Source organism: Lytechinus variegatus, chromosome 16, assembly GCF_018143015.1.
Source record: "Lytechinus variegatus isolate NC3 chromosome 16, Lvar_3.0, whole genome shotgun sequence".
In the NCBI taxonomy this organism is placed as follows: Eukaryota; Metazoa; Echinodermata; class Echinoidea; order Temnopleuroida; family Toxopneustidae; genus Lytechinus; species Lytechinus variegatus.
In genome coordinates, this window is record NC_054755.1 from 11837595 (window position 1) to 11864801 (window position 27207).

Consider the following 27207-nt stretch of genomic DNA (forward strand, 5'->3'; position numbering starts at 1 on the left):
GAAACTGGCCAGGTATGAGTAGTTGAGGACTCGAGTTGGTGATATTGGATCCTATCTGCTTTAATACTTCAGTGTATATGAACTATTTGGTTGTTTTTTTTAAGTTTAATTAGAGTTCTATAAACAAATGTTTGAAATAATGAAAATTTGTAAACATTGTTCAACTTTTAAACAATGAATATTAGAATTTTAACATTGCTGTTTAATTTTTTTCCTGTAGATTTGATTTAACTCTAATTGCATTACCTGATCTGATGGATTCATAGAGTAAAGTAGGTTGTTTGAAGTGTTTTTAATACAGTTTGGGTAATTTATGGGAAAAAAAGCTGAAAAACTGTGTTTCATGTTTCATTGGTAAGTCTTGGTGCTGTTTCCAGCAATCCACCAACCACAATAGCATTATCATTTGATAGTTAAGGGCATCGGCTTTAAGGCAAATCACATACCTCCGTTCTTCCAAACGAGTTTGAAATTGAATCGGAGGGGAATGTCATGGAGATGCAAGCGTGAAATAGAGACAGTTAGATGCCTCCCCTTCCATCTTTGTTCAAGGTAAATTGGTAAACAGATATGCCAAGGCATAACGGATGACACGTATTGCGACGATTCGCAGGACATGGTATTAAAGTGGTGGTTGTGGGTTTTGTTGTCTATAGGGGTAAATAATATGGGAACTATCTCATTTCTGTATTTTAGAATGGTAAGTCTTGATTTGAAAAAAAAATGATTTCAGAAGTAACAATAAAATGAAAATATTTTCTCTAACTATAGACTTTGAATAAGTTGATTTTAATGAATAGATTTTGATGAGTATATATCATTAATAAATTTTGTTGCATTTTGATAAACAGATTTTCTATGAGTCATAGGGTGTGTTGCAAGAAAATTTTTGCAATCAATCGCAAATATTCCGTTGCAATTTTACATTTCATTGATCACTTTAACTATAGCAAATCAGATTATAATCCTTGTTTCATGGAGCAGATTAGCAATCAATGGCAAATTTGCAATTATTGCATGGCTTATGCTTGTTTTCTGGAACGAAAATATACTTTCAATATAGGCATTTCTTGAGTACTGTACTGAGTGGATCTGCGTTGTATGCAAAATATTATAATTTGTTTTAAAATGGCGGAGTCAAATCTGACTCTTAGCTGGGAGTCATCTCCATTTGGGGGTAAAGTGACCTGGATATCTGACTTTACTTTATTAGCTGAGGATCAATAATTTTTAAAACAAAAAAAAAGACCCACTTGTTAATCTTAGTCACTTTCAGAGGTCATTACACGTTTTAAGTTTGATGACATCTTTCAATCCATAGTGGGATTGAATAAAATGACTTTAGCCAGATCTAAAATTAACTTGGAATGATCATAAATTTGATTGATCTTTATTTTTCACATTACGACCCCTTAACATACAGCAAAACTGAGGGATCAATCATGAGGCTGCTTTCTACTATGATTGAATTGATAATAATGATGATGATAATGATAATAACAATGATAATAATAATAACGATTATAATAATATAATGATAATAATAATAATAATGATAATAACAATGATAATAATAATGATAATGATAATAACAATGATAATAATAATAATGATTATAATAATATAATGATAATAATGATAATAATAATAATGATAATAATAATAATAATAATAATGATAATAGTAATAATGATAATAAGCATTTATACGGTGCCATTCATCTAAAAATCTTCTATTCTGTGGTGCACAAGAAAAAGAAAGAATAAGAGAGTTTGGATGAGTGTCAAAGTGCCAAAAACTATCACTAAGATATGAATTCAACTTCGATTTGAGAGTCTCTGGTGATGATATACATGTACTTCTTATATTGATTATTGTGTATAGTCAATGGTACAAATCAGTCCCGCAATCAATTATTAAGCTTTATGCTACAGGGCCCTTCAGTTTGAACATGAAAGAAATGCACTTGATTATGTACCAAGGAGTTAAATAATCAGTCTTATGGCACTGCTTGGAGGAAGGCTGCCAATAAATGTGATGATGTCATGAAATGTTTGAGAGATGATATCATTGTATTCATGTTTTACACATATGTCATTTTCTATCTTTGTCCCTCTAACACAAATAAGAATAATTTTGATCTGGTGCCAATATAGTTAACTTGTAAAAATGTTTAAATATAGCCTTTAGTTTATATCTTGTTTGTATTTAATATTAGAAATGATATACAGGGATTTTTTTTAAATTTTGAACAAAGATATCATGGTATATTTCCAGAAAAAAATATGACAGAGATGTGCCATGATGAAAATGTTGGAATAATTTTTGACAGAGTTCTACAGGGGATTCATACAAGTTGTATTAAAGATTACTGAATCTAAACAAATCTTAATTTTGAAATTTGGTCAGTAATTCGTGATGCATTCGACAAGCCATTTCTCCACTCTGCCATTATATATTCTGACTACATATATCTGCATTTCTTTCCTGTGCCTTCTCACTTGTTTTACATATGAAGATGCTCATGTAGAAACATTTAGCAAGTCCCCAGCTTTAAGAAATGACCTATCAAAAGCAGAACAGATATGACCTAAAGACCGGCCTAACGTTTTGACGTCATTGGTGAAATTCTTCATCCTACACACAGAGTCAAGTTTATCCATACAGTTGTGTTCACACTCTGAACATGTTTATTCTGATTGAAAAGAGGAAAAAATGAAAGAAATGAATCGTAGAAATGAAAAAGTGAATGAATAAATGCACATGTGAACGGATAATAAGATAAATTGATAAATAATATACCCTATATGAATGAATAAACACATAATATGATTATTGCATTTAAATAAAGTGGTATTTAAAACATACAAAATGGGTTTAATGGATCAATCAATGGATTTGAAACACATTTGTGAATACCATAAAATAACAGTAAAAATCACATTTGTTTTAATAGTGAGTCATGCGATTAATTTGTGAACATTACGTTTTGTTGAACATATTTTTAAAAGAATGTGTTAGTAAGGATTTATTACAGGGATTATCAAATAACTACAAGTACAAAGCAAAAATTCATTCAGAGAAATTTTTCTCATGTATTGAAAACATAGCATGATTCAAAATCAGTCCCCTAGCTCCCCCCATCCTCTGTCCCGCTATTCCCCCACCCCCATTGGTATGGATGCAACCCCTGTCATCATTGGTGGAAGGATGCCGAGCTACTGGTCAGCTAATGTCTGTCATGCCGTGCACCAAATTAACCCTAATTCTTCGTGTCCAAGACGAGATGTTGAGAGAGTGGTGCAATTATAGATAAGTCGTCCATCCGACGCGGCTCCGTCCCCAGGCGGGCCATCAGAAACAATTTCAATGATTATAGATAGCTGGTTGTTAATGATTGGAATGTTTTTATTAGAAATCCGATTTAGAGTTTGATTGTGAAATACATGTATGTTGTGTTGACATGTACATTTCCAATGATCAATAGTTGTAATAATTATCAATTACTTTTCTGTGGATATAGTACCTGTACAGTATAAATGTAGGATATAACGAAGTTTAAAGTTTATTTGCTTATTTGGATACCTTTTGATATTTGGTTGTAAATAATAAGAAAAAAAGAAGAAATTTTATTTTGATCAGGAGTAATCAGAATCCTATAAAGTTCCAAATGGAACACACGTCTGTTTTATGTATTGACATAAATGACATGAATAAAATACCGGTGTGTTGGCTCAGTTGGTAGAGCGTCCGTCTCACAACCGGGAGGTTGGGGGTTCAAATCTCGGCCGCGTCAGACCAAAAGACGTTAAAAGATGGGAGTTGCTGCTACCCTGTTTGGCGTTCAACGATTAAAGGGATAGAGCCTCATCGATCTGGCGCTGCACAGCAGCTGCCGGGCCCACGATCAATCGGGCAAAGCAAATTTTCTGAGTATTTCATTTCATGTCTATTTCGAACAATAAATTATGGATTTTCATTTTTCTTTTTTTTTTCATGTCTTATTCAGTCTGTCATAATACTTCTTATTTCATTTTGTCTATCTAAATTAGATGTGATATTATAAGTTAATAATTGTTAAACTCTGATCCACCATCCTTTTTCAGTTGTTTCAAGAGCAGAGGGAAGCCAACAAACATCAGAAGACCCAGCAGATTGTCAACGTGCCTCAGTTCTATTTTCCCTTCGGCAAGCCTGGAGACAAGGAGGAGAACGAAGCCGTGCTCCAGCGACTGACTGAAATCTTCAAATCACTGCCAGATCAAAAGGCTAGCAAAGAAGACATGGACAAAGTCACTCAGGTAATGTGTATCTAAAAAATGATTTGGGAAGTTTGTCCCTTGTCCATACCCTGTATGCCAAATTATTTTTCTTACTACATTTTCTTCACGGCATCAAAGAATTTGTCATGAATATTCATAAACACAAATTGTAAAGCTACAAAGTAACTGGCAATGACTCGAGCAACTTGTCATCATGACTTTAAAATGGGATAATTCTTGCGCTTACAATGGCAAGGTTGCGGGGTTGAATCCTAATATAGACAAGAACTTAACATGAAAAATTTCTCCTCTTTTTAATAAAAATTGAGGCGAGACTGAACAAACTACAAGTCAAACTCTTGGAGCCTAATACATAAACTCCAAAATGGCTTCTCTGTGGTGCAGAATGATAAAATAGCTGAAAAGTTACATAGAATAAACAATTTTGTACCTCGGATAGCTAGGATTCAAGTTGTTGAATTCCACATTCTAGCTTTTTAGACTTTGCTGCACATAAGAATGTTACAGAGTAGGGGTTGTTTTATAAAGCTGTTTTTTAAGTTAAAGGAGAATGAAACCTTTGGAACAAGATAGCTTGTGTGAAAACAGAAAAATCAAAGAAACAGATCAACGAAAATTTGAGAAAAAATCGGACAAAATGAGAAAGTTATGAGCATTTGAATATTGCGATCACTAATGCTATGGAGATCCTCAAATTGGCAATGCGACAAAGATGTGTGATGTCACTTGTGAACAACTCTCCTCATAAATTTAGTATATTACACTTAAATTGCCTCTTTTATCACATCTATCAGTAGATCATGTGTTCTTTCTATAGGAGGGCATGTAATACTGTGAACAACTCTCCTCATAAATTTAGTATATTACACTTAAATTGCCTCTTTTATCACATCTATCAGTAGATCATGTGTTCTTTCTATAGGAGGGCATGTAATACAGAATTTTAAAGAATACATCGTGGATAAAGAGTTTGTATTACCACAAGAAAAAGCAGAAAGAGACATTTTGGGGGTATTTTATAGTCCATCAAAGGGAAAGTTGTTCACATGTGACATCACACATCCTTGTCGCATTGCCAATGGGAGGATCTCCATAGCATTAATGATTGCAATATTCAGATGATCATAACTTTCTCATTATTTGTCTGATTTTTCTCAAACTTTCTTTGTTCTTATTCTTTGATATATCTGTTTCGACACAAGCCTACTTATTCCAAAGGTTTCATTCCCTTTAAGAGAGTACAAATCTAGAAAACCTAAACTTCAAGAGTCCACCAGATTGGCATAAGATCTTGTTCAGTGGAGAGTAGTTGCAATTAAATCTCTGAAATAGGGGGAAATGCTTGGATAGAGATTTAGTGAAGTGAACTTCCTTTATTTAAATCAATTTGCCAGAACATATTCAATACAATTCTGTTATTTTCTGCTTCAAGGGGTTTGTAAGAAGACAAATTGCTGAGGAAAAATCAAGCAGCCAGCTATTGCCGGAGTTCACTGGACTGTCTCCTTCGATAACCGTGTACCGCGTAACATCATCCATCATCTCGTGCTGCATTTTGAAGCTTATCAAAGCTGATTAATGATGGCATTCTTTCGCTACCCATCGGCTTAAAGTCTGTGCTTGAGCTATCCCAGCAAAAACAAAATTATTAGATCATTACGGCATGGGCCATTTACCCGTCTCCTGTTCAGACTAGCGAATTCCCATCGTAAAGCTAATTAAGGGACCATTTATACTGTCTACAACTCTGTACAGCATTTAGCATGTTCTGGTATAAGATTCAATGTCGTTTAATGATTGCTGGAGCAGAAAATATTTTAATAGGTACGATCAATGGGGATTTAGAGGCGGGCAGAGGAGGAATGCCATGATTATGGCATATTTTTAATAATGATAGCGCTATTTCAATATCCCCCACAAATGAAAATCTGTTAAAGTTAAATCTAACGAGATAGAATGTCCTTCATTGTTTTTTTTTTAAGAATAATTTCTAACTTCGCTTTTGGAATACATCTTTTGGCACCACTACATTCCTTTAGTATTAAGACATTATCAACACCACACAAACAAATTATTTGTGATTAGAATTGGTACAAATTAATCATAAACATATGTTGTTACACATCATATGGGAGAGAGTAGCTTGCCATAGTGCACCACAAATATTAAAAAAGAGATAGACATTGAACAGTAATCCAAATGGAAAAAAAAGAATTTATAAATTGCAGTTAAGTCTCTAATTTTTCTGATGTTCTTTTGTGTCTCTTGATTCTTTAAAATTAAATATACATAAGTTAGATTGAAACTACATACATAATTATACATAATATGAATTGAAACTATTCAATCCAGGCATTCCAGGGTCAACTTCTCCTTTAATGATGATTACATCTCCAAAGAAGATATACATGTACTCTAAAAATTAAAAGGGTATTAATGATTTTCTTCACATCTGTATTTGCTCTGGAGTGTGCTGATACAGGGTATAGGGACCAAGGCAGTTGAAGCATAAAAGTGACATCGTTCTGATAATCACCTTAAATCAGCTTGACGGGGCAACGACGGCCTGACCAGTTCAGATATTTGATTGATGATCGAGGGCGATGTACATGCTTTTCACACTGGCAAAATTTCAGGGGGTTTGATAGCAGTTTCCTTTTTTCTTCGCATTCAGTTTATATACCAAAGTGTACTAAACCTTTGAATACGTTTAGGACTTTTCTCACCAAGGAAAAAGAGCAGAGTCAGCACTCCAATTGCATTGCTAAGCATTTGAATAAAAGCTTTACTTCGGAGAAATACAGTGTATTATTATTCCTTGGAAAAAGACCAATGCCCTGTCTTACAAAGAGTTATGATTGATCCCAATCAACTGTAGCTATATGGAAATCCATTAATGTCGTAATGTCTACTACATGTACATGAAACTTGCACAATGCCCACAATGTAAATTAATAGAAGCACACTGAATTTTTAAGAAAACAATGAATATATAATATTCATCATATCTGGAAAATGTTTTGACCAAACATGCATTTTAGATGTTGACGTTGCTGACTTTCCATAGTTGTGGTTGATTGGATCAATCGCAACTCTTTGTAAGATGAGACCCTGACATTTGGCTCATTTATGCCATGCTCATTTTGCTTCCTCAGAATTTACACAATTTTGAAGCAAAATTTACACAATTTTCCCAGAATCCTTTGCCATGTGTTTTTCGTTCACATTATACAGACACTTATACCCCTTTCATAAACCCAATTATGCGGCTAATAGCAGCATCGGGACCAGATTTTGACTTTATGAACGCATTTCCAAATAATGCGAATAATTGCCATGGTGCGGTCAGAAGGTCACCCTTTTCCAACACCACCGCATCGGAGGGGGCGTGTCCAGTTGTCATGACGATTATCCGCCTTTTTCAGGACGGGCGCTCGTAAAAATAGTGCGGATTATTTTCGGAGTTTGTGAACGCAATTTTTATTGAATTATCCGCATTACTCTTAGGTGGCTAATTGGAGGATGGGTTTATGAAAAGGGTATTAGATGGCCATATTATTAGATTCTGTGCATTCTGGCATTTATCTTTAAGGATGATACAGGGTTGAAGATAATATGGAACGAAGAAAACTGCATGTGAAAAGCGTAGTTTGTTTCTTTGTACACATGCATAGATCAGGTGAATCAGTGGCGAATTAGTGTGGCCTTGCTCGCTAATTCTTTCTCGGTCGTGGGCATCACACCCTCTTAAGACAAGTTCAATCCCCAAATCCATCTCTCAGCTGCTTAGGCCGGGTCTCTCTCCAAGCATTTTAATCTTCATATATAAAAAGAAAAAATTCTAGCAAAGATGAAATGTAAATCTAATCTGTGAGTGTACCCCTTCTCTTATCGCATCTTCACTAGTTCGAATCAGTTCTAAGCTTGAATTAAGTTATGAACTGATGAATTGATGGATTCCTATAAAACAATATCATTTATATTCTGTTTTTCATAACAAATTTAAAGTTCAACATTTAAAAGATTTCAGACAATATTTGAAAAAAAGTAATCTATTGGGAAGCACAGCTTAAATCAAGGTTCCTTGAAATCATAGAATATCAATATTTTTCATATCTTAGTTTTCTTCAAAATTCAAGAATATTAAAATCTAATGTTAAATTTAAGAGCACCCAAAAGCAAGTGACTACATCATTGAATACAAAATCTGGTTAAAGGATATGAATGCATGTTTGTAAATAAAATGTGACTTTAATACTGGATAAAATTATATTCTTCAATGTGTAAAGTTTTGGTATGGTTGAATGGTAACAGGATGCCAATATGTAGGGCATTTGAAATTTTGAGTATTAAATGGTTGTAAAAAGATATAGGCCTTCCTTTTCAAACACTATGTTGGAATTGTTGTTTATACAATATAAATGTTATTCAAATAGAAGTTATGAATAGAAAGGGAACTTTTATGACTGATGTTGGACTTCAACTGTGAATACAGTATTTATGTAACTTATTCAGTCATTATGAAAGGGGTGCAAAATAAATGCGAACATGCGTCTAGGGTCTGCATTACAGATGTTAGCAGTAGTATGAAAGGGGTTGCAGGTGAGTTTATAGATTTCAATGACAAGAAATAACAAACAAGGTGGCTCTCATAACATACAATAATTGATGTTCAATATTTACTCTGTGTTTGATACCTTTGGTATACAGTAAATGCTCATGTAGATAACAGTCGTACATCTCTACATTAGGCTTGTTATCGGCCAGTCTTCATATTACTTGTCATCATTCAGAGATAATTATTTTTTCGTCATTTAGTTACACATTACAAAACTCTTGTTTTTAAAAATTGATACCTGTTATGAATATAAAAAAATAAGAGATATTGAAGAAAAAAAATCAAATTCGTGCATTCACTTTCAAGTAATTTGTGACTAAAAAAAACCCACTTAATTTGTATGTGTTCATTACATTGATCGTAAGAAATGTTATGTATGGAATCGATTTGGGATGTTGTTTGCGGTCACCTTTTATTTTCACCATTTTACAGCATGAAATAATGATTTTCAGATGCAAATTTTTTTCAGGGCTTCTTTTTTCATATCATACCACAGACAGAGGTAACCGCTTTTATTTAACTTTCGATTTCTTGTGAAAGAGCACAATACTTGACAAATTAGTAATTCAATTCACAGGTGAGGATGCACTAAAGGTGGTGCCATAGGATTATTTATTCATAATCCTGTTCAAGTATGGAGCATAATGTGACACCTACATGGTTTTTAATTTCTGTCATTTGCTTTTTTGAAATTCAAATCAACTATTTGTTGGATGGACTTGATATAAATCAAAGCACCACTTCTTCTACTGCAGTTGTACATTTTTTCAAGTTCTTGAATATATTTGCAGAAGATCCCCTTGACTGTGCAGGTAAATGTACATGTAGCTCCCTGAAGAAATGTCATGAAGATGCACTTTTTATTACTGGATGTGTTTCCATGGTTATATCATGATCTTCTGTTTTATTCTCTCTCTGTTCATACCCTCTCTCCTTTCTCTCCTTATGTTTCTCACCCCTTTCTATTCCTCTATCCCATTTCTCTTTCCATTCACCCTCTTCCCCTTCTTTCTTCTTTACTCACTCCGGTTCTTTCCTTCCTTCCCTTTCTTCCTCTCTCCTTTCTGTCTTTTACTCTCTTCTCTCTCCTCACCCTCTCTATGCCCCCCTTCTATCTTCTCACTCTTCCTCTCTCTATCCATCTCCCTCCCCCTCTCTATGCCCCCTCTCTTCTCTTTCTCCCTCTCGCCCTTTCTATTTTCTCCTCTCCATTCCTCTTTCTCCCTCTCATCACCCTTTCTCATTATCTCTCCCCCTTTCTCTTCCTCTCTCTATAATCCATCTCTCCTCCACAGGCCTGTAGATGTCCCAAGTACTGGAGGGTACCCCTCTACAACGCAGCAGGCGGTGAGACGACGGAGTGTGTGTCAGCTCAAGCTTTCATGGCAATGTGGAGAAGGTATACAAAACTTCTTTTAAACTGTAATTTGGATCATTGGTTTAACTTTGAATTGTGGCCTTTTTTAAATGAAAATCTATGTAATAATAATAATAATAGTTATTTCTTATTGAGCGCACACACCGTCCAGAGATGCTCATGGCGCTAGAAATATAAATGTAAATTAAGTCAACAAAGAGATCTTTACGAGTACAGTTTTGCATCATCCACTGAAATTCCTAGCTTATTCCTGGTGGGCTCGGTGCCCTCCTGCTTGCTGCTCCGCTCACCGACAATTAGAGTAGTGATAGTTTTTTGGCATTATCCATTATTCTGCTTTTATTCTTTCTTTTTCTTCCCTCTGCTTTCTAACCGTCGTGGGGCCAATCTGTATGCCAATGCGGGGGGGGGGGAGGGTGGGGGGGGGGGGGGAGAGTATTTAAGGATATTCAAATTATTTTTTTTTTGTATAAACTGTCAATAGCTAATGGGTACTATAGTCTTTTTTATTTTCCATTGAACAACATGAAAACAGAAGTAAAATAAGAAGACAGCCCTGAAAGCTCAACTGCTGGCTTAATTCTTCCAGTGTATATTTGCAAAAAGTACACCTCGACTCCTCGGTTAGCTTTAGTTCCTTTTGGCCTTACACACCAATAGTACAGAGTTAAATTCATATGTCTTTCTGCTCATCATCGTTATGATATCCTAATGATATACATGTACAGCTCTAAATATAGAATGGTGGACATATGAATGCATTCATTCATTCTCCTTAAAGCTCATCATCATCACTTTGATGATCGCACCGATCTGTTCAAACTATCCCCCATCTCAAATCAGGCCAAGCACCGTTGCTAGTCTCCTCAAACAGACTTTTTACTTTCATAACAACAACGCGCACAGAGATTCTGTGGCTTTTGCTGTAGCGATGATTGCTGCTATGGAAAATATATAAATCTCAGGGTGAATTTGATAATGAAAGGCATTCTTGTATTGCCATTTATTTAGAAATAATCTGAGGCGCACTATTATCATTATCTCAGCTTTAGCTCGAGCTGCATTCCAGCTCAGTGCATTGATGGAATTAATCAAATAAGGCTAGAATCATGTAAATTATCCCAAATCAAAATGCACTGTTATTTCGGGACAGCCGTTAATTTTTGTTCAAACATCCAAGTCCACCCATTACAGACGAGTGTTCAAGTAAGGGCTAGAATACATCAAATATTTAAGAACACAGACGAGCAAGAGAGCAAAGCGACCAAGCTGAACATGAGGGGATTTTTAGAATTTAGTCAGATTGGAGTTAAAAATCAAAGGAAAGGTTTTATAGTTTCAGAGGACATGGGGGTGGTCATTGGATGAATACCAAAGAATAACATCAGCAGATGGGTGTAGATAAGCAATAACCAAAGGTGAAATTGGATTGTAACGATTAAACTTTCAAACAACCGAGTCTGTGATAGCAGACTAGGTTTCATTAACTGTCCACATATGTTGGGCGCTAATTGGTTGCAATGCCTAGAATGAGTGCTATAGTTGCTCATCCGACACGCTCTCGCAAATTACCATCCGATCCGATTGTCACCTCCCGACCCCTATCACCAAATATAGTTGGCTTACAAATAGTCATTTAGATTGTCTGTTTCTTCGTGAAGAATGAGACCCACTTCTTAGAGGTCACTGGATATCTTCTCCCTTTCCATGTATTTTAGTCTGAAATAACCAATAGGCAATTGATCTATCACTACTTTTCATCAACACTTTTTTTCAAGAAAAGATGCTTTCAGACTCTCCTTCCTGCACATCTCCATTTAGAGGCCCATAAATAATTCACTTTCCATATGATCTTGTTGCCATGGTGATGAGATAAGTGTAAACTAATAGAATGTATATCCTCACTTGAAAGAGCCATTGAAGGGGTTATCAATGATATTCAAAAGATCAACATATCGATCTTGATTCTTTTAATTCTCACCCTTCTTTAAAAAGAAAAGGTGACATTTTAATCTTCAAGCCTTGTGTGCCTCACCAATTAAGCTGAGTAAATGCTGTAGTCCCACATATATATTTGTGGGTGGTATATCATGGGGACGTGTATGAGGCCCAGACTAGATTTATTGCATTCTGGGTTTTCCTCATGAAGCATCTTATCTGAGATAATTGGGCTTGGAGATGTTTTAAGGAAGATGACCCCAGAATTATTTTATCTTCCTCGTAGTGATTGATTGGAGAAAGATCAGAGGATAAATGGGTGTGTTCAGACGATTCTGTGAAGCAAGAATCACAAATGTGAATCCCAAAAATAAATATTGAGAGCATTGGAAACTGCAGATGGTCTCATGAAGCTTCCTGTTAAACAGTGTTTAAAGACCAGTGATGAAATTAACCTATAGAGATATAAAAACTTGATAAAAACTCAATGAATAAATAAATAACTATGATTTGGAGTTTGTGCAATGCAAGTCCAAATTGGAAGCATTTCAATATGATGGCATCTTGAAGGAGATATCCATCATGTCGAAGCAAATTTTAGCAACCAGGGTAAATACAAAAAGTACAATGTAGCTTGTTTTTAGTGCTTCATGTTTTTATTTTTGAAAGACTATTTTAACATTCAATAGAAATTCAATTAAATGCTCCCTTTGAAATCACCTGTTGAGGCAATGGAATAGCAAGTGACAGCCAATAAGGCAGAGATAGTTGAATTATTATATTTTTTTATTTTACCTAGAATACCCTATGCCTTGGCCCAAGATCATGCTTGAACACTCATTCTTTTGAGAGATATGTCAGGCAAGACATTGCATTGCATAAAGGCCACTATTTATTAAGATCTTTCACACCTATCACCCTAGTGACTCTGTGTAGCCGCACCAAGTATTGTGGAGATCGGGCTCCCTGCAATGTAGCCCCAGTTTATGTGGAATTCGTTCAGGAATTTGAACAATCTTAAGACATTCCAATCAAGTGTCAAACATTACCTATTTACACAAGCATATTAGAGAACTTATTTATCGTTAAGTTTGATGATTTTGATAATTTCCAATGTTTTTGTTTATTGTATATATAGCGCCTTGAGTAATGATTCATTCGAAAGTGCGCATTAGAAATACTTATAATTTAATATTAAATACTTTGCATTTTGATGTTTTATTTGAAATTTCAGTTGAGTGACTAGGGCCCTGTAACATGGAGCTTAGATATTGATCACAGCTCATATTTCTAAGATTGATTGCATTGATTATTGTGTATGATCAATCATAAGAATCAGCCCTATGATCATTCGCTAAGCTTTATGATACAGGGCCTAGCTCCTTTGGCATTGTTTGTGTCAAGAAGTTCAGCATGTAGGAACTCAGAAGCCCCTCATGCTCCTGATTGCAAACATTTGCTTGCCAAAGATAGTCTGTAAGCATGTAAACTATCCCCCATCGTTTTTTGTGATATATTTTATTAAATCAAACTCGATCTATCTTGTTTGGACTATTGCCATATCAGCCTTAAAGGCTGTGCTTCAAGCTGAGAAAAGACCACTAATTTGTTAGGTGTCAGTGAAATATCTTGTATAGTTTTTGTTTTCTTGTGTTGATGTTGCTCATGGTCAAGTCCAACTGCAAATTACATGTAGGCCTACACGTAGGTTCCATCTTGTGTTGGAATCTTTATAAAGTTAAATATCATACTCTAATGCACCTCTTTATTTAATTTGATATCACTTTGAGTTTTAATAATCACTGTACTACTTGTGATTTAAAATTTAGGGCCTGAAAATCATAGTTTTCTGTGAAATTCATGAAAATTTGGTAAAGCTTGTCTGTATCGCAGAATACTTGAGACTTTCTCTGAGTTTATGCGAGCATGGATGGTGCTATTAGCTACATGCAATTTGTGCATTAAATAGCACCGTCTGCGCTCATATGGGAACTTTGATAGGTGAGTTTGTGTTGGACTTTGCTTGGAGTCAAGTGATGTAAACAGGTAAACTAAACTGATGCAGAGAAAATGTATTGATTGTGACAGTCTGCCTTTTTGATAAAAGGACAACAAAAAATGAGGGATATGTGATGGGACAGGTAGAGTGATTGGTGAAATGATACAGAGAGAGAGAGAGGACAAGGGAGAAAGGAAGACATCTTGGAACAAACAACTGAGAGGGGGTGATGGAGGGACAGAGAGAGAGAAATGGAAAAGGGAGAAAGAGCCAGAGAGAGAAAGAAAGAGTTGGTGAGACAGCTACAGAGAGAGAGAAAGTGGATGCCTAGTTGCAGAGCTGCCAAGTAAAACTCGTTTTCATTAAGTATTACTGATAAGTGAGAAAAAGAATACTGGTAGTTTCATGCCAAATACTGATTTCTAAAGTTTCAGTTTTATGTGTTGTCCAATGGTATTTATGTGAAAAAACTGATTTCTTCAACAAAATACTGATTTTCAGCCTTTAAACTACTGAAACGTTCTTGATCAGGTTGGCATCTCTGTGGATGAAAGAGACTAAGGCAGACTGTTTTCAATTTTTTAGGATCTACGAAAAAATAAAATGAGAGAGAGAGAGTGAGAATTTTGTTTTTAAGGATGCCAGATGTTGAAAAACAATTTAGATAGAGAAATAAAATGGTTCATAAGAAAGAAGTCAGATGAAATTGAATTTGCAACAGGATTATACAGAGATAGGCAAGGTAATGGCACTTTTGAGATCTGGAATTTTAGGGTGATATAAAAGTGGTAAATTGTTCAATACCATCATGAGAGATTTGTAAATTTGCAATTGGGAGTTTAATTCCCATTGCACTTTACGTGTGCAGGAGTGATCGTTGCACTTTTTGAGTCAATATCCTTTATAAATCGATCAGAATTCTGCAACAAAAAACACACTTTTCCCTATTTACTTTTAGTTCTCTTAAAATATACTGCAGTGTATGAAATCATGAGTTTTGAATAAATTCTTTCAAATTTGTTTTTGAGGCTCCATTATCTAGAGCCCATTAAAGTTTAAACTTTTATAATAACAAATGAATTTAATTTTATTGAATATTCAATTTTCTGGCTTGCAATAAGTAAATAAGCCATGTAAGAGCTGTGGTGTAGTGGTTCTGACTCTCGCCTTGTAAACAGAGGGTCGTGTGTTCGAATCCCACCGCGGTCTAGCGTCCTTTGGCAAGGCATTAATCCACACTTTGCCACTCTCGACCCAGGTGCTAAATGGGTACCCGGTAGGATGCTTGATGTTTGATTTCGCCAGCGCCATAATGAGGCCAAGGTGAATGCAAGGAATGCTCCCCAGGGAGTGGAAATTGTGCACTTTTCATGCGGGATTAAAATGAATCCAATAACCGGGGTAATAATATGCTGTAACACGCTTTGAGCCATTTTGGGAAAAGCGCTTTATAAAAATTGGCTATTATTATTATCTTATCCTTGATCTGAAAAATAAGTCAGTAAAATCTTGGAACCAGCTGGATTTGAACCTCTCACATACATGTACTGATTGCCATGCAGCGACTCTACCACCAGGCACTCACTGGTCCATGGCACAGGCATGATGATAGAAGAACAAATACTTCATTACAAATACCTCTGATTTTTAATCTGACTTAGTCCGTCAGTGGTTGTAGTCGTCAAATTGGTACGATTAAACAATTTCTTGAAATAAGGATGTTTTGTGTAAAACTTGCATTTTGATTTGTGATTCTTTTTTGTAGTTATAGACTTAGAAATTAAATCAAACATAGCCTTGGGGAACATTATGAACAGACATATGCATTTGGATTGCTGACACCATCAATTTATCACTTGCAACTCTTTGTGAGACAGGGTCCTAATGTGTCAATCTCAACGAGAGTGAATTTGCTGTCCTTGACCGAACATAGGAATCAGAGTTTTGCAGAGTAAATATTGGAATGATTTTGGCCTATTCGATATCCATTTGCAAAAAATAATTTTTAAAAATAATTATATGTATATTACATACATTATAATGTTCTACGAGTACATCTCCTTCCAGCTCTATATTTTGAATGTCATTTTGCTCCTTTCTTTTTGCATCTTTCCTTCTGAGCTTTAGTATTTGTGTAATTATTTTTCTTTATTTTTGTGATCACTTGATTTTTATCATATAATACACCCATTCTGCCTTTTTTCTCTGCATCTCTCTTCATCTGTCTCTTCCATGTCTCTCATTCTCGATTCATCTCCCACCCTCTATTTCTCTCCCTCTTTTTCTATTCCACCTCTTTCTCCTCACCTTTTTTTCTTTCTCTCTGTTAATCTTTCTCTGTCTCTCCCTTGGCTCTGCCCTTTGATTTTATTGTTTTGTTATTGTTTTTTTCCCTTTTCACTTATTTTAAAGTAAAAATGTATTATGAATTAATCAAAAGCTTGAATACATAGAGAATGGTGAAACAGTTTGTAACAAAATGATTTTACTTTATTTTGCAAAAAATCCAATGATAAAAATCTTTCAGCTAAAAGAATAACAATGTATGTTCTCTAATCTTGCAACATGAGCTTATTAGGATGAATAAATACACATTCTAAAATGACAAATTATGTTATCACTTGCAGCTTTCCATAGTCGCAGCTCTCCATAGTTGAGAATGGTTTGAATCTATCTCAACTCTTAAAAGCCATGCTCACCTTGTTGATTAATGTATGATCTAATTTCAGAATGAAAAAAACATTATGATATGATTGAACTTTAAAGCATGGTACATGTATATGCTGCTGTTTCTTATAAAACCAAAATCAATTCACAGACATGGTGACATTATAGCGATAGTACCATCTGCTGCAATTTTAGAAAACTTTGGTCTTTGCTCTCAACTGTAGGCTTGGAGTTGATCAAAAATTTTATTTTAGTGTTTTGATTGAGAGTCTGAACCTTTACATTGAAAAGGATAATTTTGAATATTCCAATTCTTCACAAATCAGTTCGTATACCAGTTGTGTTATGACCATCATAGCACTTCCCACAGTATTCTGAAGTCAGGTTTTATTTTAAACTCTGGTATAAAGTTGCTGTCAACTATGGATAGCCAATAGTGACATAAATCTCTAATAGTAGAGGGTCAACAAATCCGCTCATACTATTAAAGAATTATTTGATACAGATTTAGACCATGTAGTCTTAAAACTGACTTCAGAATACAGGCCATAGAGTTTGAATATTCTGACTAAAAGCTGTTTTTTAAGTGTCAATGCACATGATATTCAATAAAAATTCTCAGTAGTAAATGCACAGAAGCACATCACAATAACTTAATCTTGCCAATGTGATGGTGCGTTGTATACAGCACATAACTCACAATTTATTTGCAATTTCAGCCAGAACTTAATCTTTGTGAAATAAAACTATTGAAAGCTTTGAAAATACATGGTAAAAATATGATATATGGCTGCTTTCATATTTTCCACTTTTTTTCTTTCTCTTTTCCTTGCATTTCTTTCAGAATAACAAAACAATGTCACGATGATGCCTCCCGCTTCTTCAGGTTGCTGTCCAGACCGGGTGCGAACCATCTTTTACCAGAAGACTTTAACCCTATAGTTCAGGTTTGTACATGTAATCTCTCACCTGAAGATTTAAACCTGGAAAATCTGGGTCCCATTACATCAAAATTATTTTAATAGTAACTTTGTTTATATCCAATGGTAACTTACATGGAATCCTTGATTTTGATTGGCTGTTGATCAGTGTTACCATGGCAGTTACCATTGGATGACAAAGTTACCATAATAGAAATGACGCTGCCCTGACTTTTGATAAGGTGCCCAGCCTTCATTGTTCAGGGCCTTCAACATGAAGTTTTTGCGATGGATTGCGATTATGAAAGAGCAGTGGTGTTGAGTTCCTTGGTTGGTGATAAGAACCGATGGCCCATGCAACAATGAATATGATTGGCCTTTGGCTTTTAGCAATAGATTGAAAACTTTTGTTCTATAGACCCCATGGGAGCGTTTCCTGAAAGGACCTGTCAGACCTTTTATCTGTCAAGTCCTACTTTACCCGACAGTTGCTTCTCAGCCAATCAAAATCAAGGAAAGTTGTCAGATCTGGCAACTTGTCGGACAACAAATGTTGATGTAACACTCCCTTGGTGGCTAGAATCTCTGACCAGAAAATGTTGACCCGTAGGTTTTAATCTCCAAACAAATGATTATAAAATCATAAAAATTTTAACTTAAAAATTATAACTTGCAATCTCTTCCCATAGGATTACAATATTTATAACAGATGACATAATTTGCAAAATTAAGAGAATAGTTGTCAGTTCCACCAACACTATTTCCTGGCTATCATGATATCTATGAATATGAATGATATGTACATACAATCTGGCTGCATATGTGACCTTCCATTTATAAGTCAAATAATCACCTCCAACTCAAGGCATTAGTTCCAACCAGAATATGCAAAACATGTCAATAACATCTTTTAAGTCAGAAGTCAAATTTTGCCCAAGTGAAACAGATTTCTATGGCCTCAAGAGATATGATTTATGGCAGAGTATATACATATGTTCAGTCTTTAATTCATGAAATAAAATGCAAATATAAATTCAGTATTTTCTTGTCTCTGAAAAATATAGAAGTTTAACTCTTTCTTTCATTCTTTCTTTTTTCCAGGATATAGTTGATTCTCATCCTGGTTTAACATTCTTACAGGATGCCCCCGAATTTCACTCCAGATATATAACAACAGTAAGTATCATATATGAAAAGAGTGGTTTTCTACTCTTAAGAGGCATTCCATAATCTACATTTCAAGTTGAGTTAACAAATTGGAACTGTGTGAATTGCCGAAATGTAGGCCAATTCTTGATGTTTTTAAGTATGACTATTAAAGTTTCTTGCTGAAGACATTGCCACATTTTCAGAGAATCTTTTTTTTTCCAACCAATTTATTTAGATAACCAGTGAGAGCTTCATACTTGAAGCCCTTAAGTGGAGAGCACTAAATGGATAAATTGCTGGTTGGTCTACCACTGCTTTGTCTACTCGCTGATTGATCTCATCCCAGTTGGTCTTATCTCATATGTCTATAACCAGGACCCGCATACATTCTAAATTCCGAAGCTTCGTTATTCCGAAGGTTCGGATATTCCGAAGGTTCGTAATTCCAAAGGTTCGTAATTCCAAAGGTTCGTTAGTCCGAAAAGGAAATGAGATTCGTAATACCGAAGGTTCGTTAGTCTGAAAACGAAGTGAGGTTCGTAATTCTGAAGGTTCGTTAATCCAAAAAAAGAAATGAGGTTCGTAATTAAGCAATTTGCATGTTTCGGAATTACGAACCTTCAGAATAAAGAACCTTCGGAATTACGAATCTTCAGAATTACAAAGTGTAACCACCAGGACCAGGGGAGGGGGGGGGTGATTCACAAAGGTTTAATTATGACTTAGAGTCGCACATAAATGCCTACTTGCGTGCATTATAACAGGGCGTGACCGCATTGGTCAGATTATGCTCTGAGGATGCGCACCACTGCATATTGATTAGATTGCACGTTACATATCATATACACGTTGGCATTCAAGTGCGACTCAAAGTCATACTTACATCTTTGTGAAACACCCCTTAAATCATTTGATAAGCTTTTGGTGTAATTGCAACTTTTAGAAGCTGCTTGTGAAATTGGACATTAGACGAAATGGGTATGGCCTAATTGGAAATTAGATAAAATGGTAAATTGGCTAGAAAATGGCAATGGGACCCAGGCAAGAATCCAGCTGGATTAGACACAATAACATACCATTTCAGGGGCCATATTGTTTTTGCACAATAGTTGACCTCTCAAAACTATTGTGTCCAGATCTGCGCCTGATTGGACCAAATGGTTAGACGAACTGGTTGTTGGCAAATAGGATTAGACCATGTGGGACGACCAAATGGAAAGTATAGGAAACAGATGAAGACCAGTCGACAACTTGGCATAGCTTAGATCGCTTGTAATGCACTGCAATACTATTGCATCGTGACGTATAATTCATCAACGTTTTGCCAAGAAATAAACGTGTAAATCTATTACAGATGGTAATAGCATGAGAATAATGCGTTTACTGATCACCACTAGTAATTGATAGAGCTAATATTCATCGCAAGTTGTCATTATGTCAGAAAGCACCCTCGTGTCATAGGATACAATGCTGAATTGATGAAATAATATAAATAATAAATAATAATAATAATAACGTTTTATTTACCCAGGGTAGCCACATCAGTTAGGAAACTGCTCTACCAGCGGGCCCTGCATAACATTATATGTTATTATTACCCTGATATGTTATTATTACCCTTCTCCAATAAAGAAATTATTTGCGATTCAGCGTGATGGAGAAATATCCACACCCCAAACTTTGTGAGAATTGGCTTGTGGGGTCAGAGAACATAAATACCCAGCTCCATTGAAATCAGTGCAAATTGGCCTGGTGTGTGTTTCATAAAGCTTTTTGTAAGATACGAGCGACTTTACAAAAAACGACTGGTGATCCTTTCTTAGGAGCTGAATCCACACAATTGAAAATTTGATATGCATAGTTTACCCCAAGGAAGGATAACCAGTCGTTTATAAAATTGCTTGTAACTTATGCACAGATTTATGAAACACACACCAGGATCTGAACATTATGAACTAGACAAATTAACTAATCTGATTTCAATGAGGCTATCAGATATTTATGTGGCCATCCTTGATGAGCCAGCATGAACTGATAGTCGACAAATTTGTTGTTTGGACATTTTTCATCGTGCGCTACAGAAATATAGTCCTGAAAATACTAAATTGCTGAATAGGAAAGTGATGACTTCGCACTTTAGTAGTTTTCTAAGAGCCATGTTTTTACACTTTCCCAATATATTGCATTTTTAGACACATGTTCAAGGTTTGGTTAACCCTGCAGTGATTGTGATGATACCTGCACAGAAACATTCTTTTTCGTAGCATATAATTCTTTACAACATACAGCGGCTTTTGACCATCTTTGGTCCTATCAAACAATAAGTTTCACCACAGGCTATTATAGTCTTTGCAGGACCAATTGAAGCATTGTTTTTTGATGAATAAAGTTTTTCAGTCTTTTTCCTTCACCTATCTTCAGTTCTGTAATTTCCATGGCTTAATCTAAGTTTCAGTCAAAATGGTTTTGGTGGAAGGGGGTGATATTATGTGCAGGACCGATGCAACTTCCGTTTTGGTAGAGAAAGTTCAAAGTATATCAGTCGCCCCAGTGGAACTTGTGTTTTGGTAAAAAGAAGTTGAAAGATTTTCAGTCATTTTCATCACCTATGAACAGCTCTGTAATTTCCACTGTTTCTGTGTAAGTTTCGGTCAAAATTGAGTCTTGGGGAGACGTGATCCCTTCACTAGCAGGGGTCTCTGTTAGAGCCGTATTACTTACTGTTTCATTCAATTGGCTTGTTTCCTGAAGTGCAGATTCTGCTGTTGTGGAAGGGTCTACAGTGTCATTTAGTGTAGCATTGGTGGTGTTCCAAGCAGAATTGACACTGGCTGGTGTGGACTCTGGACTAGCCTGTGTAGTATAATCCGGACTATCTGATGTGTCCCCAGCACTGTTGAGTGTGTAATTGGAACGGTCTGGTGTTGTTTCAGGACTGTCTGGTGTAGAGTCAACATTAGGTGTATAACTAGGACTGTCTGGTGTAGCCTCGGCACTATCCAGTGTATAATCAGAATTTTCTGGTGTATAATTAGGACTGTCCAATGTATAATCTGGACTGTCTTGTGTAGCCTCAGCACTATCCAGTGTATAATAAGAATTTTCTGTTGTGCCGGTATAATCTGGACTGTCTTGTGTCAAACTGACACTGCCAAGTGTATAATCAGAACTATTCATACTAGAACTTTCTGGTATAAAATCAGACCTGTCTGGTGTATAATCGTTGCTATCTTGTGTGGAAGATGAACTAACTAGTGTAGAATCACCACTGTCTTGTGAAGAATCAGAAGTGTTCATTGTGTTATCAAAACTATCTGGTGTATAATCTTCCCAATCTGATATTGATTCGGAGATTTCTACCATAATATCAGAACTATTCAATGTAGAGTCGGAACTATCCAAGTAATAATAAAAGATATCCACCATCAAATCAGAACTGTCTGGTAAAGAAGCTGAGCTGCCTGGTGTAGAATCAGAACTGTCTGGTGTGGAATCAGAACTGTCTGGTAACGAAGCTGAGCTGCCTGGTGTAGAATCAGAACTGTCTAGTGTCGAATTAGAAATGCCCAGTATGGAATCAGAGCTGCCTGGTGTAGAATCAGAACTGTCTGGTGTCGAATCAGAACTGTCTGGTGTAGAATTAGAACTGTCTGGTGTAGAATCAGAACTGTCTGGTGTAGAATCAGAACTGTCTGGTGTCGAATCAGAACTGTCTGGTAAGGAAGCTGAGCTGCCTCGTGTGGAATCAGAACTGTCGAGTGTCGAATCAGAACTGTCTGGTGTCGAATTAGAACTGTCTGGTGTCGAATCAGAACTGTCTGGTGTCGAATCAGAACTGCCCTGTAAGGAATCAGAGCTGTCTGGTGTTGAGCTGTCCAGACTGTAATTGTTACTGGGTAATGTATAGTCAAGACTTTCTGATGTTGAATATGAAGTGTCCAGTACATAATCAACTCGGTCCATCGCAAACACAGGAATGTGTGATGCAGAGTCAGAGCTCTTTGTTGTCCAAGCAGAAGTATCCACTGTGGAAGCTGACCTCTGCGTAGTAGAAGTGCTATCAGCAGATACAGCACCATCGCTTTCCCTGATCTGACTCTCATCGGAACCCAGTGCGTCGTCACTATCCACACCGTCAATTGGGCTGGCATCTTTCAACAGGGATCCCTCTCCGTCGGATTCTACAGGATTGTCATCAGACTGGCCATCGGTATCAGCCATCACAAGTTCAGTATATTCTATCACTTCCGTGTTGACTTCCGTAATAAAGGGTTCTGATGATGGTCTGTCCAGTTCGTCCAGTTGGTCACCCTGAGGCATTTCATCCTGTAAAGCAGTTGTTGAATTTGGTTTATCCGATGAAGTCGCAGGCTGTTGAGCCTGGGATTCTGTTAGTGTTGCATATATAATTGTTGAAGCAGCTGAATGCTCTGTAGATGGAGGACCGTCAGTGGTAGAGGTCGGGCCAGTTGGTATGGCACTGGCATTTCGTGAGCGTGGACTAACGTTGTAAGAGACATCAGGATGAACTGTATTCTCCTGCGTACTAGTGCCTGAACCGACTGGTGATGATCTAGTACTTTGTTGAGTTGAGTCACTTTCTTCTGTATGATAACCTTCTGTTGAAGGCATAGGTTTGCTTGTTTCTTCCGATAGTGATGACTCACGTAAGATAGTTTCATTTGATTGGGTATCAGGTTTTGTATCAAGTAATGAAATCTCAGTAATTTCCACAATTTCTGTGTAGGTCTCAGTGACATATGATGCAGAATATAAACTGTTTTTCACATGCTGCTGTAGTGATGTGCTATCATACTGATCTGGTGTACTATCATACTGATCTGGTGTACTATCATACTGGTCCAGTGTACTATCAGACTGATCTGGTGTACTATCATACTGATCTGGTGTACTATCATACTGATCTGGTGTACTATCAGACTGATCTGGTGTAGTATCAGACTGATCTGGTGTACTATCATACTGATCTGATGTACTATCATACTGATCTGGTGTACTATCATACTGGTCTGGTGTACTATCATACTGATCTGGTGTACTATCATACTGATCTGGTGTAGTATCAGACTGATCTGGTGTACTATCAGACTGATCTGGTGTACTATCAGACTGATCTGGTGTACTATCATACTGATCTGGTGTACTATCATACTGTTCCGGTGTACTATCATACTGATCTGGTGTACTATCATACTGTTCCTGTGTACTATCATACTGATCTGGTGTACTATCATATGGCTCTGGTGTTCCATCAGACTTATCTTGTACACTCTCATACTGATATACAGTAATTTCATATTCCTCTGTTTCACTATCAGTGATTTCAGATGGCTCAGGTGTATTTTCAGACCATTCAGATGTTCTATGTTCCTGCTGTGGTGTAATATTTGGAGTTGACACTGGAGTTGGAGAAATCTCTTCGGGACTTGAAATATCTGACCTTGAACTGGAGCTATTTTGGGCAGAATCTCTTTGCCCTAATTCTTGTATTGAGGGGGTGTCAACAGACTCAGATTCAGCTTCAGACATAACTAGTTCTGTGATTTCCATTATTTCGGTGTAAATTTCTGTCACCTCTGGTTCAGGAGGTGCAGCAGAACTTGTTGCACCAGATACATATGCACTTTTGGTGCTTGCCCCATTCTCTGGTGTTACATCAGATATTGGTAAAGAAGGATCAGTTGATGTTGGTGTAAGATTTTGACTGTCTAGTGTAAAACTGGTGCTGATAGTTTGAGGAGCTGTCATGTTTGGACTTAATTCGGTGTAAGGTGGTGTCATGACCACCCTGTCTGCAAAGATGAGTGGCTCAGTTCTGGAGTAAGAGATTGGTGGGATGGTGCTTTGATCAGCGTCGTGTGGAGTAGATCTGCTGATGGCTGGTGAAGTGTTTGCCAGGTCTTGAGACATATCAGCCATGTTGTCCCCTTGCTCAGAATCTTCCTCATCTTCAGTTGAAACGATTTTATCAGATTCAGAATCTGCGTCTTCTGAATCTGTGTCAGACACCACAAGTTCTGTCCTGTCAATAATTTCTGTATAAATTTCTGTCACATATGGTTCAATAGATATTGTTTCTTCATTTTCGCTGGGCTTTTCATGATGGCTTGTTGGCTGATTAGCTGTAATCAGCGTCAAATGATGAGATGTAGTTGGAGGTGTATGGTGTAAAGTGCTAACTGTTGAATGATGAGTTGTAGTTGGAAGTGTATGGTGTAAAGTGGTAGCTGCTGAAAGATGAGCTGATGAAGGTGTTGCAGAGTCTTCATCTTGTTCTAAAACATGTGATCTTCCATCCTCACCACTTGCGCTACCTTGTGGTGCAGATCCAGTGCTTGAAGCGGTAGTGTTAACACCATCATGAACTGCAGCTGCGACTTCCGACTCTGTGTCAGACACCACAAGTTCTGTCCTGTCAATAATTTCAGTATAAATTTCTGTCACATATGGTTCAGTGGATGCTGTTTTTTCATTTTCGCTGGTCTTTTCATGATGGCTTGTTGGCTGATTAGCTGTAATCAGCGTCAAATGATGAGATGTAGTTGGAGGTGTATGGTGTAAAGTGCTAACTGTTGAGTGATGAGCTGTAGTTGGAAGTGAGTGGTGTAAAGTTCCAGGTGTTGAATGATGAGCTGGTGGAGGTGTTGCAGAGTATTCATCTTGATTTAAAACATGATGTGATCTCCCATCCTCACTACTTGCACTTTCCTGTGGTGTATTCCCCAAGGTGTTTTGTGCTGAACCAGTGCTAACAGAACTGGAAATGGTGTTATTAGGCATGACATGGGGTGTAGATCCAGTGCTTGTAGCCATAGTGTTAACACCAACAACTGCAGCTGCATCTTCTGAGTCCTCGATTTCACCAGATGTGGCGTTAGTTTTGGATGATGCAGTGTTAAGACTGTTAGCACCTCCAGGTGTATCAGTTTGGTGTAAGGTGGTACTGGTCCCAGTGTTGATGATCTGTTGACTATCACCTTTGGCAATCTCAGCGGATGGCTAAATGATGCAAAGAAAAAGTGAAAATTGTGGGCTTACATGTTACCATTTACAATACGGGAGATTTTTTAGTGTGAAATATAGCATGATATTGTGCATTTATCAGCGAAGTAATTGCTATCACTGTGCAGAAAAGAAATAAACTGTTATCCCTTATGAGTATTCAGTGCTTGAAAAGGTGTAAAGTGCCCTTAAGCAACATCCAAATTTTATTCCCTATTACTAGTTCTTTTGCAGTTATTGTCCCCAGCAAATTAATTCAGTGATTATTTATCAGGTACAGGTAACTTGATTTTTTTTTCTTCCTGGATATTTTGACATCCATATAAACAATACTAAATATAACACAGAACAAAGTTAAGGATTTCTTTTTAAACAGGGCCTATGAAGTGTTTAACCAATGTCCTTAGAAGTAATTTTGTTTATTGGTTGATTTTAAGCTTAGTAATAAGGTAATAATTATGGTGATCAAAATCTATCTACTTGGAACTAATAATTTAGAAACTCTTGTTAGGGAAATGTTTCATAAAAAATGTATCAGTAGTTTCACTGATATCTATAAGATATGATATAAGTTACTGCAACTCCTTGCATATGATTGGCTAAGAGCAAAGTAGTCAATGAAATTCAACACTTGGCACAGCCCTTTATGAAATGCTCCCCTGTCATACTCACTTCTCCAGCTGTACCAGTCAATGGCCTCTGCTGTCTTTCTTGTGTAGCGCCATCTGTGTCAGAAGATGGCACAGTCTCAGTTATAATCTCTGTGTATGTTTCCGTGTAGAACTCTTGGGCTGTGGTTACGGGGATTGGAATAGCATTGTTCCGTTCCACTCCGCAGCACACAAGAAGAAGCAGAAGAAATGGAGTACTTCTGTGATTCCTGCAGGGAATTGGAAAAGTCTGTTGTTTAAATTATTACTTCAAAGTTTTTCAGTAACAAGTCTTAAGTATTGGAAGTGTTATTATTTGTGCAGTGGATTTAATATCAGATCAATTAATACCCCCTTATATAATAAATTTTGAATCCATCATTTTCCATTAAAAAATTTGAATCAATTACATGATATATGGGAGGCTTCTTGCATATGACATCACAAATTAAAAACTTTGAAAATTCATAACTCTTATTTTGTGGTAGATTTATATCAAAACTTGACCAATATTTTTCTCAAATTTTTCTGGTTTGTTTAAACCAACTTAAAGTCAGGGTGAGCTTCCCACTTAAAGCCAAG

General features: G+C 36.5%; 1 protein-coding gene across 2 annotated transcripts in view; it reads left to right on the forward strand.

The window, feature by feature from the left end:
* The window catches only part of LOC121429391 (serine/threonine-protein phosphatase 2A regulatory subunit B'' subunit beta-like), a 78136-nt gene that overhangs the window by 24298 nt on the left and 26631 nt on the right, over nucleotides 1-27207 (forward strand). For both annotated transcript variants that reach the window (XM_041626370.1, XM_041626369.1), the window contains 4 exons: nucleotides 4107-4301; nucleotides 10197-10300; nucleotides 17728-17830; nucleotides 18905-18979. In XM_041626370.1, the coding sequence (XP_041482304.1) occupies nucleotides 4107-4301; nucleotides 10197-10300; nucleotides 17728-17830; nucleotides 18905-18979 (477 nt within the window). The remainder of the gene's footprint in view (nucleotides 1-4106; nucleotides 4302-10196; nucleotides 10301-17727; nucleotides 17831-18904; nucleotides 18980-27207) is intronic.